This window comes from Petaurus breviceps, unplaced genomic scaffold, assembly GCF_028583685.1.
Source record: "Petaurus breviceps papuanus isolate PSGF00001 unplaced genomic scaffold, PetGlider_PUasm1.0 90604, whole genome shotgun sequence".
NCBI classification, from domain to species: Eukaryota; Metazoa; Chordata; class Mammalia; order Diprotodontia; family Petauridae; genus Petaurus; species Petaurus breviceps.
In genome coordinates, this window is record NW_027187285.1 from 5,625,700 (window position 1) to 5,640,861 (window position 15,162).

Sequence of the window (15,162 nt, forward strand, 5' to 3'; positions counted from 1 at the left end):
CCTTTTAATGAGTCATCATATACATTGAAACTTGGTAACACTAATGTTTAGGTGAGTGCAGAGGATGACAACAAAAAAATGCACTGGAAAGTATGGTTTGGTATTAAGAAATGAAAGAGTCCAAAGGCTAGTCAGTTTCTGTGAAGCCTCCTATCTGTACATCATTAGTATTTTTTTTTTCAAGGAATCAAAAAACATTGAACATTGTAAGCACAAATAAGCATTACAAAAAATATAATTGTATTTGAGTAGATAAGAAAAAACAGCTTCCTGATGTGGAAAACATTTCCAAATTTTTGGCAGCACAGTTCAAGATTAACAGAATCAACGGCTAAAGATAATCCACTAGTGTTTACAATTACTCTATCTTGTCCTTTTAAAACATACTTTTGACACAGAAGGGTGAAAAATGTAGAAAACCACTAAGGACATTGATGCTGATTCAAAATATGTCATAAAACATTTTATTGATGTAAGATAATGTCCACAGTGACAGGAACAAAAAGGCCCAGAAACTCTCTCATTCACAAGATAATTAATAACCTTACTAAGCAGAGAAATATGGTACCCAGAAAAACCTCTACTCTTTTTTTGTATTAGGTATCTATCTCTTGATCTAATTCATACTTGTTAGGTTTAGGTAGGTTTAATTCTATAGGTGTTGATCCTACCTGGGAAAATAACACAATACTGCATGTCATATTGGAAAATATAGATACTAGATTTACTTCTAGGTACATACCTTGTCCTACCTTTGTCTTCCATCTTTGTCTCTGACTTTTTCCTCTCTATAGCCTTTGAACTCTTCTTTGTGGATCTGTCTGACCCTGTCTCTTTTTTCTTCTATTTCTTTTTCTTTCTTTATCTCCTATATTTTCTGTCTTATGTCTCACTCTCTTTTGATCCTTTATCAGAGTCTCTCTGTTTATCTGTCCCTTAGCCTAGCATTGTCAGTTTCAGTATTAGTTTTTCTTTTGATTTAGAAATATAAGGATAAGACTTAGCACATAGTAAATGCTTAATAATTGTTTTTTCTTTCATTCTTTCATTCATTCATTCATTCGTATAATGAACTCCCAAATGAGGAGAAAGGAGGCAGCAGTTGCCTGGTATGTTCTAGCAATAGCAAGTAGGTTGGGATCATTAGCTCTTAAAGAGTAAAATCTGATAAGATCAGAAAGAGAGCAAGGGTTCAGATAATGAAGGGCTGTTAGTACCCAGCAGAGGACTTTATATTTGATCCTGGAAATAATAGGAAGATGTGGGAACTCATTGAGGAGGCATGCTGAAGGTGGAAGTAGTACATGGAGAGATATAAGCTTTAGAAAAATTTTCTTCATAACTTAAATGAAACTTTTAGAGATATTTCTAGCAGCAAGACCAGTTATAAAGCTGTTGCAATAGTAGAATAAAAAGTGTGTCAGATTTGAGAATAGAGAATAGCTGACCTGGTTAATTCAAAACTAAAGTGAGGTCTGGACTGATACCATGGTCTGAAGAAGGGAATGGTGTGAGTCTGAAAAGAATGAATAGTATATTGTGATGAGGCTAAAGAATAGATGTAGAAGCAGTGAGGTGTAGGAAGAGATAAAAAGTTGTGAAATTGCAGTGGATCTTGGAGTAGAATGTATTTAGGTGATCTGTGATATCCTGTGTGGCCATCTGTGTCTGACCGAGGTAGATTGAAGGTACATTTCATGGAAGTTAAGGAGGATAATGAACTGAGAGACAAGGTGTTGAGGGGAGGAACACTGGAAGAAACATTGTGGAGGACAGCATCTTGATTTCTCATAAAGTCATTAGCTTCCATTTGCTCCAATCTAATTCTGAAGCAATGATTCTCCTCACTGAGCTTTTGAGATTCTTTTTCGATCTGGCAAATTCGACTTTTTAAGGCATTCTTCTCCTCATTGCCTTTTTGAGCCTCTTTTGCCATTTGAGTCAATCTGTTTTTTAAGGTATTATTTTCCTCAGTAAGGCTGTTGACTCTCATTTCATCATTTTCTTGTATTGTTCTCATTTCTCTTCCCAATTTTTCCTCCACTTCTCTTATCTGCTTCTTAAGGTCCTCTATGGCCTGTAACCAGCTTGTATTTTCCTCTGAAGCTTTTGGTGCAGGAGTTTGACTTCACTGTTTTCCTCCTGTTTCATGCTTTGCTCCTTTTTGTCCCCAAAATAGGAGTATAATGTTGGAATCTTCTGTCTGCTTTGTTTCCTTTGCCTGGTCATGTCTCCCCTCAATCACTTGACCCCTGGGCTTTTTGCCACAGTAGGTAGTAGGACTCTGCTACTAGACAGGGGAGCTTTTGTCCCAAACGCTGGAGTTTTCTCAGCTGCCAGAGGTATTAGATGGGTGCCCTCTGAGGCCTCCACGGGCTCTGGCAAGGTGGACATACCCCCCAGGACCTCCACCCTAGACTGCAATCCAGATCCAAGCAGGTTAAAGCAAGAGTGATTACCCCTCAGACTGGTACTTGGTCCCCCTACACTCTGCAGGCCAGGAGCTGAAGCTGCCACGTGGTCCTGGCTGGCTGTGCTGGCGTCTCAGCGGCTTCTCGCCCCGGGGGGCCTAAAGCCAAGCACTCCCACTTACTGTGTCGCAAAGTCCAGACTCCACTGACCTCTCACTTTGTCCTTCTCATCTATGTGTTGATAAATCTGGAAATGGCTACAGCTACTGCTGATCTGGGGTCCCTCTGGGGGTGTAGCTGGTCAGGCCCTCCCTGGGGCTAAAGCCTCAGCTTGGGGCTGGGCTGGGTTCCCAGAGCACTGTGCTGGCTGATTCCTGCTGGCCTGCCAGGCTGTCCTCAGTGGGAGGTTAGCTTTTCTGGGTCATTTTGTGGGTTCTGCAGCTCCAAAGTTTGTTTAGAGTCCCCTTTTTACGTGGATTGGGGAAGGTGGAAGCCGGAGCTGCGGGAAGGTCATGCTTCTACTCCGCCATCTTGGCTCTGCCCCTCAAGTTCAGTTTCTTAAACCACTTGGTGGTGTTTGTTCCCTCATTGCTAGGTGGTGGCTTTTCTGGCCGTGATAGTTTTTATTCTACAAGAATCTTTGGCATCAGCTTGCCCTTGTAAGCATGTTTTCTTCTTTTCTTTCATCATTGAACCATCCCTGGCATATTAGATGCTTAGTAGAGCAGCTTAGGGGCAACAGGGTAGGAACATGTTTAGAGTGCTAAGGCTGAAAAGAATTGAGTTCAAATTTGACTTCAGACACTTACTAGCTGTGTAACCAGATCACTTCACTTAACAGTTTTGTCACCTGTAAAATGGGGATGACAATAGCAGCTACACTGCAAGGGTGTTGTGAGACTCAAATGAAATGGTATTTGTAAAGTCCTTAGCACTGGTGCTTGGCAGTAATAGATATTTAATAAATACTTATTTCCTTACTTAGTAAATGTTTTTTGATGTGATAATTTTTCATTGATTTTATTTCTGCAAAAGCATTTTAACTTTATGGTTTCAAAATTACCTGTTTTATGTTTTGTAATATCTTGTATCCCTTTGTTTATTAGTTAGGGATTCTTTCCCAGACCATGATTGTAAAAGTTTATTGAACTTGTTGTCTTTTCTAAAAAAAAAAAAAAATAGTATGACCTTTTATATTCAGGTTGCATATTCTTTTTGAGCTTATTTTGGTCCATGATTGCAGATGTTGGTCTAAAACTTTTCTACTAAACTGCTTTCTACTAGTTCTTACTTTTAAAAATAAATGGATTCCCTCAGGAATTTTTGTTCTTGACCTTATTTTGGTATTGCTTTTGATTGCTTGTGTTTCCTGCAAATCTAGTCTGTTCCAATGATCTATTTTTTTTTAACTTGGAAAAAATAAATTTGGTGATTACTGCCTTTAATTTCACAGCACCTGCACAAAAAGGGATGGTCATATCCTGCTATTCTTATCCCATACCAAAACTCAGCCTCGCGTTATTCCCACCATGTGACTCTTTCGCTCCTACTCATGTTGTTGAAAATACCATGTTATCCAGCTTCAAATTGAGCTTTCACTGAAGCACGGCCACCATTTTATTTGTAGTCTCACTTTCCACAGCTTTTCTAAACTTACTTCTTCTCAAGGTTACCGCATCTGTTCCCCAATTTTCTCAGCTAAGCACTTTGACTTTTACTTTACTGAGAATATTTAAGCCATTTAATGTCACTCTCTTATCCCTTTCTCTTCACTTCAGCATTCCTTTACTTCCCTGTTCTCACCTGGTGTTTGACAATGAGGTCTTAGTCTTTTTCCTCAGCAGTGCAAACCCTGTATGTGTTCTTGCTGTTATCTCCCACTGTCTTCTCCAGCTGATTGTAACCTAAGGGGTTGTGACCCAAATACCCCGCCCCCCACTCCCAGTTTTTGCTCTTTTTCAAACTTTCCCTACCTAATGGTTACCAATTGCATATTGGACCTTTAGAACTGGATGACCCAGAGATAGCTCAAACCTAATATGTCTAAAAACAAAACTTATTTCAGTCCCCAAACCTATCTTTTCATCAAAATTCCCTGTTTCTGAAGAAGACACTATTGTTCTTCCGGGGTCACAGGTTGATAATTTCAACATTCTCCTTAACTCCTCATTCCCTTACCCTCCACATTCAGGCATTTGCCAAATCTTGCCATTTCTGCCTTTACCATGTCTTTTGTGTATGAATATAAATCCTTCCTCAGGAATGTAAGAAATATAATAACTTACTCATTTGAGACTCTCTTCTCTTCTATCTGGATGTTTCAGTGACTGCCTAATTTATCTTCCTTCAGTTTTTCTCCATTCTAGTCCATCCTCACTATTGCCGAAATTATTTTCGGTAACATTTAACATTTTCCATTAATATTTATACAACACTTTTTATGTCTCATTTAATCCTCATCTTTGAGACAGGTGTTATTATCTATCCCCTGAGAAAGGATAAGTGATTTGATCAGGGTTGCTCAACTACCAAGTTTCTGGGGCAGTTTGAACTCAGATTTTCCCAACTCTCCACTTGAACTATCTGGCTGCCTTAAGTACAGATTTCAACATGTCATTTCCTCTGCTCAAATTCCAGTGGCTCCCTATTGCTTCTAGGATAAAATGGAAACAACTCTGTTTAGCCACAGACCCTTCACAACCTTTCTCCAACCTATCATTCATTGTACATTGTTCCCCCACCTGCATTCTGGGATCCAGCCAAATTGACCTGCTCTGTTGGTAATATGCAATACTGTGTCTTGTATCCTCCATGCTCTATAAAGGCCCTCCTCCCAACTTGGAATGAGCTTGCTCATTGCCTTTACCCTATAGAATCACTTTGTTCTTTTAAATATATCATAAACACCCACTGCTACATGCAACCTTTTCATTAGTTTCAATCTGGTTTTTTCCCTTCTTTCCAAACTATGTATTTATTTGTATTTATTCTGTGTGCATGCGTGCATGTGTGCGTGCATGCGTGTGTTTTGTTTTCCATGAAAATGTAAACATGGATTAGGAATTGTTTGATTCTTTGTATTTGTATTGTATAATCAATGTGCCCACCACTGTATCTGTCATGTGCTTAAGAAATACATGTTGATTGACTTGTTGGTTGGTAATTCTATTTCTGTTTTCTACCTTCATTTTTTTCCCTTACTTCCTGTGAGATGCTACATTTTCTGTTTTTTCAAATTTTATTTTGTCTAGTTCTTAAATGTAATCCCTTTATAATTTAATTAATATAGCTTTGAATCTGTCAATTAACATAGTACTGTCATTTTCATTATATTGGCATACCTTATTGTTGTTCAGTTATTTTTTAATTACGTTGATTTCTTCACGACCCTCATTTGGGGTTCTTGGCAGAGATACTGGAGTGATTTGCCATTTTCTTCTCTAGCTTAATTTACAGATTGAGGAATTAAGGCAGAGTTAAGTGACTTGCCAAGGGTCACACAGCCCTAAGTGGTCTGGGCCAAATTTTTATTTGGGAAGAAGAATCTTCCTTACTCCAGGCCCAGCATTTTATCCACTGTACCGCCTAGCTGCCTTAGATTGGCATACCTTAACTATCAACAAAGAATATTTATCCAGTTTATCTACTTTTATTTCCAGTACAGGGTGTTTTTATAGCTGTACTGATGTAATTTTTGCTTATGTTTTGGTAGGTTAATGACAGGTTTTTTTTTCCTTTTAATAATTATTTTAGTGAGATTTCTGTTGTTTTTTTCTTTTTGTTTGGTAGAATTGTATATAGTATCTAAATTGTTTTCCATTTTGGAGTTGTTTTTATATCCTGCTGTTCTTATGAATCTATCAATCATCTCAATTAGTTTATTCAGTGATTCTTTGGGGATTTTTTTGTTTTGGAAGGGGGAAGGCAGGGCAATTGGGGTTAAGCGACTTGCCCAAGGTCACACAGCTAGTAAGTGTTAAGTGTCTTAGGCTAGATTTGAACTCAAGTCCTCCTGACTCCAGGGCTGGTGCTGTATTCACTACGCTATCTTAGTTGCCCCTCTTTGGGGATTTTTAAGTATACCAGCATATAAGCTACAAATAAAAGCAACACTTCTCTATCAAAGTCATGTTTGTACTTTATTTTTGTTATCATTTTGTCCATTTGTCTAATTACTGATGGTAGAGTTTCTACAAAAATGGCAAATAATAGAAAAGAAATTTTAGTGAAACTTTAATTTACCCATGTTTGTAATGGGGAGGACTGTAGTGTTTCTCTATTCAAATCACTGATAGCTTTTGGTTTTAATGTTACAGTTTTCATTATATTAAAGAAAATTTCTTGCATGACAGTACTTTAAAAAAACTTTTGAACAAATGCATGTTACATGTTGTTATTGGAGACTTTTCTTCCATATTTTGAAATAACCATTTTTTGCTATCTCTAATATTTGTTCATTTAATTATGGTTATTGCTTCCCTGTTGTTGAACCATCTGCATCCCTCTATGAATCCATTTGGTCAGAGTATTGCTATATTCTGATTGAAAGGATTTTATTTCCTAACATTTTCTCGTTCATTTTCATTAGTGAGATTTAGCTATGATTCTTTTGCTGAGCTTTATGATTTCCTGACGAGCAATAGGACTATGTTAGTCTCATTAAAAGTTTACTAGAGTATTTTTCTGTCTGTTAAATTATTACTGTTTTTTATACATCTTTGCTAGGTTGAGTAACGATGACTCTTTGCTATGTGAAATTGTTTTCTAGCTTGAGAAACCAGTGATCATGCCCAGAATCACCTGAGGTAAAACAGGAATATCTGTTTTACCTTACCTTCTGTTCATAGCTCTATAAAAGTGACTTAATATATGTATACTCCATTCCAAAAATGGGAGGCTAACTAGAGATTGAGAGCTGTTGTCATTCAGTGAACAGGTACCTAATGCTGCCAGTCACTACATTAAATGCTTAGGTTGCACCCCCAAAAAAGGCAAAAATTGTCCCTCCCTTCAAGAAGTCCCCATTCTAGGAATGAGACAATACAAGTAAATCATTACATATAATTTAAATATAGAATAGATGAAAATTTAGACTTAGAGAAGGCAGTAGAACTATGAGGACCAATTAAAGTAAAAATGGAGAAAAAAGTATTCTAACAGAAATTTTGCATTGTTGCAAATAAGTATTGTGTAGAGTTCATGCAGTGACAGAGTGAAAGATTTTGGTTGACATGTTTATGATGTAGGTAGTTGGATAATGAAGTTCAAAAATAGACCACTTTGCTTTTTCAGTAATTTTGGTTGCTGTTGCAATCCATATGGGTAGTGCTACAAAACATAGTCAGGATACAGATGTTCAATGATGCTATGAAATTCTTTCTCTCATGGAGGTATATCAGCAATGCAATATTCACAATGCCTATGGAAATTACAGATATACTGATGTAGTTATCAATCACAAAATCTATCAGGCTTGCTATATGGGGGATAAAGAGAGAACATTTATTGAAATACCAAAAGACTGAGTCCCAAAACTAGAAAGTCAAAGCCATCAGAGTAGTTATGAAATTGGCACAGGCAGATAAAGTAGAAAGCACCCACATTCTCAAGCCTTTAAAACAGAACAGGCTACCTCAGGCAAAGGTCCTCCTCTTCCCCACTCACAGCAACCACCCAGCGTCCAGGAAGCGTGCTCCCAGCAGCTCTGGCCTCTGGTAGTCCTCAGCAGGAGTCCTTAGCAGAAATTCTGGCTGACTCAAAAAGGGCCTCGCACTTCCGCTGCTGCTGCCTCTGCTGCTGCTGCCGCCATTGCCGCCACTGCTAGCCACCGCAGGAACTCTAGCTTGGCTTCTGCTTCCTCTTGCCCCACCCCTTCCTGCTACGTCAGCAAGTCCAATGGGGCATGGAAGATCTTTAAATCCCATAACCTTTACAGGAGGTTAGAGGACTTTTAGAGTATCTGAGAATGTAGCTGTAGTATCGTGCATGTATCTAATTGTCTTGCTTTAGACTTGTAGCTTTTAGCTGAACTTAAAATTTGAGTGGCTCAAGTTGAGATGGAAGAACATGTATTCATTTAATATATTAATAGCCTTTGGTGTGGGTAGAAGAGGGTAACCTGGGGTGGCTAGATGCCACAGTGAATAAAGCATTGGCCCTGGAGTCAGGTGGACCTGAGTTCAAATCCGACCTCAGACCTGCTGTGTGACCTTGGGCAAGCCACTTAACCCCAACTGTCTGTCCTGCCTTTCCCCATCCAAAAAAAGAGCAAAATTAAAAAAAAAGAGAATGGCTAACTTTCATTTCCCTCTACCCCCAAACACTTATGCCTCAAAAGAAATGAGACTGCATTTCTTTGGCAGCTAACATTTTGTGTAAATATTATGGGGGATAAATCTCCCAATATAACTTATTTAAAAAAAATATTCCTTCAGATGTATAGTTCTATACACAAGTATTTCTCTGATGTCTCCTTCTGACACATAACTAACCTGGTGTTCTTGAAAGCCCATACCAGTTTACCTACTTCTAGGTTTGACAGGTTCTGTTTAGGTCCAAAATAACTGAATATGTCTGCTATCAAGGAACAAGTCTATCTTAGTATAAATAGGATCATCTATATAGATGGTTGATTTTTTTTTAAAGCATGGTGACCACTGAAATAGATTTTTTTAAAGTAGTATTTCTTATTTCCCTACTTTATAGCTACATATAATATAAATTGTCTCATAATACTTATTGTTGTCTTATGTCTGTTATGGGCAATTGGATTGTTAATTCCTTGGCTACAGAGATCTCAGCTTCTCCTCTTTAATCCTCAATACCGAACATACTGCTAAGCACATAAAAGGATCTAAGTAACTATTTATTGCTTTTATTGATGGAAATTTTTAGTGCCCAACTGCTGCATCAATTGGAGGTACAGTTGTATTTCATTTTAATTGGTCCTTTCTTCTCCTTAGTCTACGAATAAGAAACCTCGGAAGTCTCCAGGAGAGAAGAGCCGTTCTGAAGCTGGAATTAGGGGAGCTGGCCGTGGAAGAGCTAATGGCCATCCTCAGCAGAATGGAGAGGGGGAGCCTGTCACGTTATTTGAAGTAGTAAAACTGGGGAAAAGTGCAATGCAGGTAAATATATTTGCATAATATAGATTTACTTTAATGGTGCAAGCACATTAATTAGTTGGAAGGGATATATTGGATTAGTGACATTGGATTTACCCATCAAATATAGGAAATTTGTATTACAGTTAGAAAGTATTTCTAAATTGCATATTTGGGTTTTTATTAAATAATAATCTGAGATAAAAGATAATTGGTCTAACTGTTGGTAACTTTTTCAGGAAAACTATCTCTTTATTGTTAGCTGTAGTTATAGTGTCTAGCACAGAGCTTTGCACCAAGTAAGTGTTGATTAAATATTGTTCTCTGACTGGTGGATTGAATTCAGTTCTCTGAATTATTATATTAAAAATTAAATGTTGTTTTGAAGTCAGGAAATGATTCTTTGAATGGGAAACTTTCTTCTGAGATATTTGTTTTCTTCATTAACCAACCTTTGTTAATGGATTGAAAGAGGTCAATTCTAATTCTATTTTTAAAAATTATTTTTAGAGAAAAAATATGCACCGTTGTATTTATTAATTTGAAGATATTTTCATAGGGACTGGTACCACATATCATCTATACTTTGTATATTCCCCAGCATTTAGCACAGTATTCTGTATACAGGCATTTTGCTACATGATGAGTGAATGAATAATAAATTTGAAAAACAAATAATAAATTGTTAGTTATCCAGAGTAGGGGCATATGGACACCATAAAGAGAATTATGTAATCCTAGAGGTAGAAAGGACTTTAGAAGTTATCTTAGTCAGCATTCTTCTTTTATCATGGAATTCTTAAGTTTGTTTAAATTTTTGTCATTAAGACAAATAGGAATGAGCGAAATGAAAAAAGTAATCAGAGCCATTTCAATAAACCTTTTTCCCCTTCAAAGTTATTTTTACTTAATTAAAGGAGTTTTACTTCCTATATATAGAAAGGAGTTTCTAACCTCGTGTTACCTTGGGCAACCATCTCTTCACTTGGCAGGTCAGTTAGATATGTACTTAGTAAGACACTTTTGGTCTTCTTGTTGTCTCCTTTAATTTATGGAATTTATCTTAGTGTTGGTTTCATTTCTATTATTCAACTCAGTTTTTTGATTTTCAATCGTTTGTTTAAATAGTTCAGGGTTAAATATTTAATTGTAAGCCATGCCTTTTGTTCATTATTGTTATTTGTTTTTGTTTGTTGAAATTCTGGACTTATTTCTGTTAAATCAGTAGTTTGGCTGTGCACTGACAGCAGTTTCAGGGATATTTCCTATATCAACAATAAATTGCTGTCCTTTTATTAAAACATAGTCAATGCAATTATTTGTGATTTTTATTTTTTCAGTGCTCACCATAGCTCTCCAGTACCTTTGTTTTTCATTCATCTCAGTTGTGACTAACTCTTTGTGACTTCATTTGGGGTTTTCTTAGCAAAGATGCTGAAGTGATTTGTCATTTCCTTCTCCATTTCCTTTTACAGTTATGAAACTGAAGTAAACAGGGTTAAATGACTTGCCCAGGTTCACACAGCTAGTAAGCATCTGAGGCCAGATTTGAATTCAGGCTTCCTTTCTCCGGGTCTTGTGCTCACACCTACCTGCCTCATACAGTACCTATTAGTTCTTTTTTTTTTTTTTTTTTAAGAAACTGCTCCCTGTCCTCACCTTTTCATACCTTTTCATTGAAGTCACTATACTAAGTGTATATGTTGATTTTATTTGGAAGAGCTTAATAAGTTCCTCGAATCATTTCTCTACCACTTCCTTCTCAGAGCAAATGTATTGTTATCTAATGTGAAATAATTTTCTTGGCAGTCTTTTTTGCAAATTCTTATCAATTATATGAAAATAGATGATGATCAAACTTTTCTAATATTTCTTCTATCTTCTAGATATATGATAAAACCTACTCTATGAACTACATTATTTTCCTCTCCAAGGGGTTCCTATGAACCATCTTTACATTTATCTGTTGCCTTCTTTTTTCTGGTTTCACTTTTAGTAGTCGCAGTGTTGACATAATATATCTCCTCTAGTATGATCCCTATTTTTGGTCATTGGACAAGGACCTCACATTTAGAGCATCAGTAGTCAAATTTAAGTTTCTTAACATTCCAAGAACCTTGAATCCTCTATTGCTCCCTTTTCTGATGCTCTGCCTCTATCATTGCAGAATTTGTTGGGGGAGCTGTACATATTAAGAAGACAAATTTTTTATTATTGTTTCTTTTGGTAGAAGGGGAAACAGTAGTCATCCTTGAAGCCATACAGCAGTGAAGCTTTCCAGAGCTTGTGACATAACCTTTAAGGTGGTGGGAGTGTCTCTGCTCTACAATGAAGCACTGGAGTAGGGTGCTATTTAGAATATTTATTATGAGCAGTAGAGAGGTAGTGGAAGAATAAAATGAGTGTAAAAAGTTTAGGAACACATCTAACTAAGCAGCTAAACTAAAAAAATCCCAGGATGAAAATGAAAAGCGTACTACAAACAGAAGGGGGGGAAATGGAATAGATTTGTAAAAACCTTTCCAACAAATTGTCTTTTTCATCAGGATAGTCAAATTGCCACACTTAGATTCTAACAAAATATACCCTTTAGTAATTATAGGAAGGGAGAAATAGCACTAAAGAAAGCAAAGAAGGTAAGGCACCTAGAATAGCCCAAGTATGTGATTATCAATACATAAACATACGAGATTATGTTCAGAAGAGCCATGCTCTCCAGAGGTGGGAAACCTGTGGCCTCAAGGCCCTCATGGTGCAGCCCTTGGACTGATTCCAAACTTTACAGAACAAATCCTTTGGGGATTCCCTACCCCTGCAGCTAGACAGTGCAGTTGTGAGGATATTGAAGGTAGAGTAAATAACAAAAGGGAAAGGGGGGAAAATCTTACTAATTCCAAAAAAAAGATCAATGTGAAAATATTTATCTATGTAAAAGACTATTCTTCATCAATATATAAATTGATTTTTCCCTGATAAGGGCATTGTTAGGGAAAAGTAGGTTTTCTCATGTGATAGTTAACTATAGACCACATCTTTACTGTCTTGCAATTTAACTTAAACATGTGGTGAATACAGGCCCTAATTGCACTTACTGTTTGTTGATCACAAAAATGTAATTGATTAGTAGAACAAAACAGTGCTTTACATACTTTTTTACAAGAAGATATTTCCAAGCCATGTATCAAGATCATTCAGGACTTCTTAAAAAATGTAACAACAGAAATAATTCTTTTCAGTGACCGTCTGGTAATATCAGGTGAGACATAAAACAGGTGGACATGTGTTTGCCAGAGAAACCTATTACAGAGGCCAAGTGAAGGAGGGGCATCGAATAGATCATGTGATCCTGAAGATGCTCCAGTTAGAGCTGATGACATTATTTTGATTTAAACCAAGCCACAAGACATTGTAAAGCCTCCTTGAAGTGATCTGTATTCAAAGGTCTGTCCATGCACACTGGAAAGACCAAACAAGGAACTCTGCAGTATAATTTGTAAAGAAATTTTATGACCGAAAGAGTAGATGGACTGGTCACCTTGCAAGAGTGAATGAGGGATGAGAGGTGGACAGCCAGCATTGGTACCCTCACAATTTATACAAAAAGCAGCAAAGTCCTCTAGCATGCTGGGCAGAGCCCTGTGGGAGGATATGAACAAGATATCCACTGTCTGGTCAGGCATCTATGGATCATGAATTGCAGTGTTGGACAGGCCTCTTGAATCAATGAGAATCCTAGCTTTTTTTTTTAATATAAATGAATACATAGAGAGATAGTACATTCCTTTAAATGATTATATTTAATTAATATAGTTGTGTTTTAGTTTTGGGGTTTTTTTTTTAAATGATATGACATAGGCAGCCTAGTATATTCAATACAGTTATTAACTTCTGTTAGCTATGCAACCATGGGGAAATCACCTAACCCCTCTGAACTTAAGTCAGCACTTTAAGACTATGTTATTGATCAGTTGTGATGTTTCTTAGTAAGTATCATTGTCTGCAACAAAATCACAGATCCTTGACATATTGATATAAATGTGGGGGGGGGGGAGTATAGTGGGAGAAGGGGAAGAGGATAGACATTAATACACAATACCTGAAATTTAAATGTCAAGTCATTGATTTGGAATTTCAATCATTTAGTAAATGAAAACAAATATTCACAAATTTTTTTTTTTAAGTAATCAGGCTTAAGTAACTTGCTCAAGGTTACACGGCCAGTTATTTCTGAGCCCGGATTTGATCCCCAGGTCATCCCAACACTGCAGCCGGTGCTCTTACTTGCTGGAGCCACCTGGCTGCCCCTAAATATTCACTATTTTAATTCAGTTCCTTATTTCAGGCCAAACTTGGATTAGTTAAGAGTAACAACCTTGACTTATATAGAGAGAGTCTCCTTAAATATATGAATAGAAAACTTGTTTGTTTATTTTTAGTTTATTGAATTCAACTTCCTTTTAGTGATGTTCACATTATTGGAATCATTGCAATCTAACTCATTCAGTGAGCTCTTCTGAAAATGGTTTTGAAGGAAGTCAGTAAATTCATGAGGCAGAAGTGAGCAGAGAGAACTGTATAGCATGGGAAACAGCCAGAAAAGGTACAAGGCCATGAGTGTCATGTGAGAAAAAAAAACAAGCCAATGTAGTTGTTGAAGGAGTCAGGTCTAACAATTATTGCCAAGAGGAAGGAGCAAGGTTGTGAAGTGCTTAAAATGACAAATGGAGCATTTGTATTTGATCCTGGAGGTAGTAGAGTAGCTACTGGAGTTTATTGAACAAAGCAGTCACATGGTCAGAACTGGGCTTTAGGAGATCACTCTGACAGCCAAGTAGTGGATTGTTTAGAGTGAGGAAATACTTAAAGCATAGAGATGAAACAAAACTATTACGATAGCACAGGCAGGAGGTGAGGAGAGCCTGTTTCTCAGAGTAGTAGTCGTCATCATCGTCGTAGTAGTGTGAGTAAAGAGAAGGGAAGGTAAAACAGTGCATGTGAATGAGTAGTTTAGGATGATACCAAGGTTGTGAGCCTGTGTAGCTGAGATAATGCCCTTGACAACAGTAAGGAAATTGTGATGGTGAGTTTGGGGAGAAAAATAATGAATTTTGTTTTGAACTTGTTGAATTTAAAATATCTATGAGACATCCAATTTGAAATGCCTACCCTTCCTTTCTTCCTAAAATGGTAGATGATTGGATATAGATTATATATGTGCAGTTATGTAAAACATATTTCCATATTTGTCACAGCTGTGAAAGAAGAAAGAAATCAAAAGGAAAAAAATGAAAAAATTAAGTAAGTGAAAAGTATGCTTCAATTTGGACTCCAGAGTATGTCATTGACGTCTTTTTTCTGGATATGAATAGCATTTTCCATTGTGAGTCCTTTGAACTTGCCCTGGATCATTTTGTTGCTGAGAAAAATTGTCAGTCATAGTCACATATCACACAATGTTGCTAATACTATGTATAGTGTTTTCCTGGTTCTGCTCATTTCACTTTGAATTGTTTGTACAAGGGTTTAGAATATTTTTTCAGGTGATGATAGATAGCTTTGATTTCTTCTGAAAACTACCTGTTCATATCTTTTAGCTATTTATCAATTGGAGAATGGCTCATATTTTTATAAATTTGTCTTTGGCGGGG

At 36.9% G+C, this 15,162-nt stretch overlaps 1 protein-coding gene across 5 annotated transcripts in view; it reads left to right on the plus strand.

Annotated features, from left to right (window-relative positions):
* Nucleotides 1-15,162, plus strand: part of STAG1 (STAG1 cohesin complex component) — a 385,691-nt gene that overhangs the window by 153,359 nt on the left and 217,170 nt on the right. For 4 of the 5 annotated variants that reach the window (XM_069063916.1, XM_069063915.1, XM_069063914.1 and 1 more), the window contains one exon: nt 9,374-9,538. In XM_069063916.1, the coding sequence (XP_068920017.1) occupies nt 9,374-9,538 (165 nt within the window). Of the gene's footprint in view, nt 1-9,373; nt 9,539-15,162 lie in introns of those variants that run through there. The other variant, XM_069063917.1, reaches the window with a different exon arrangement.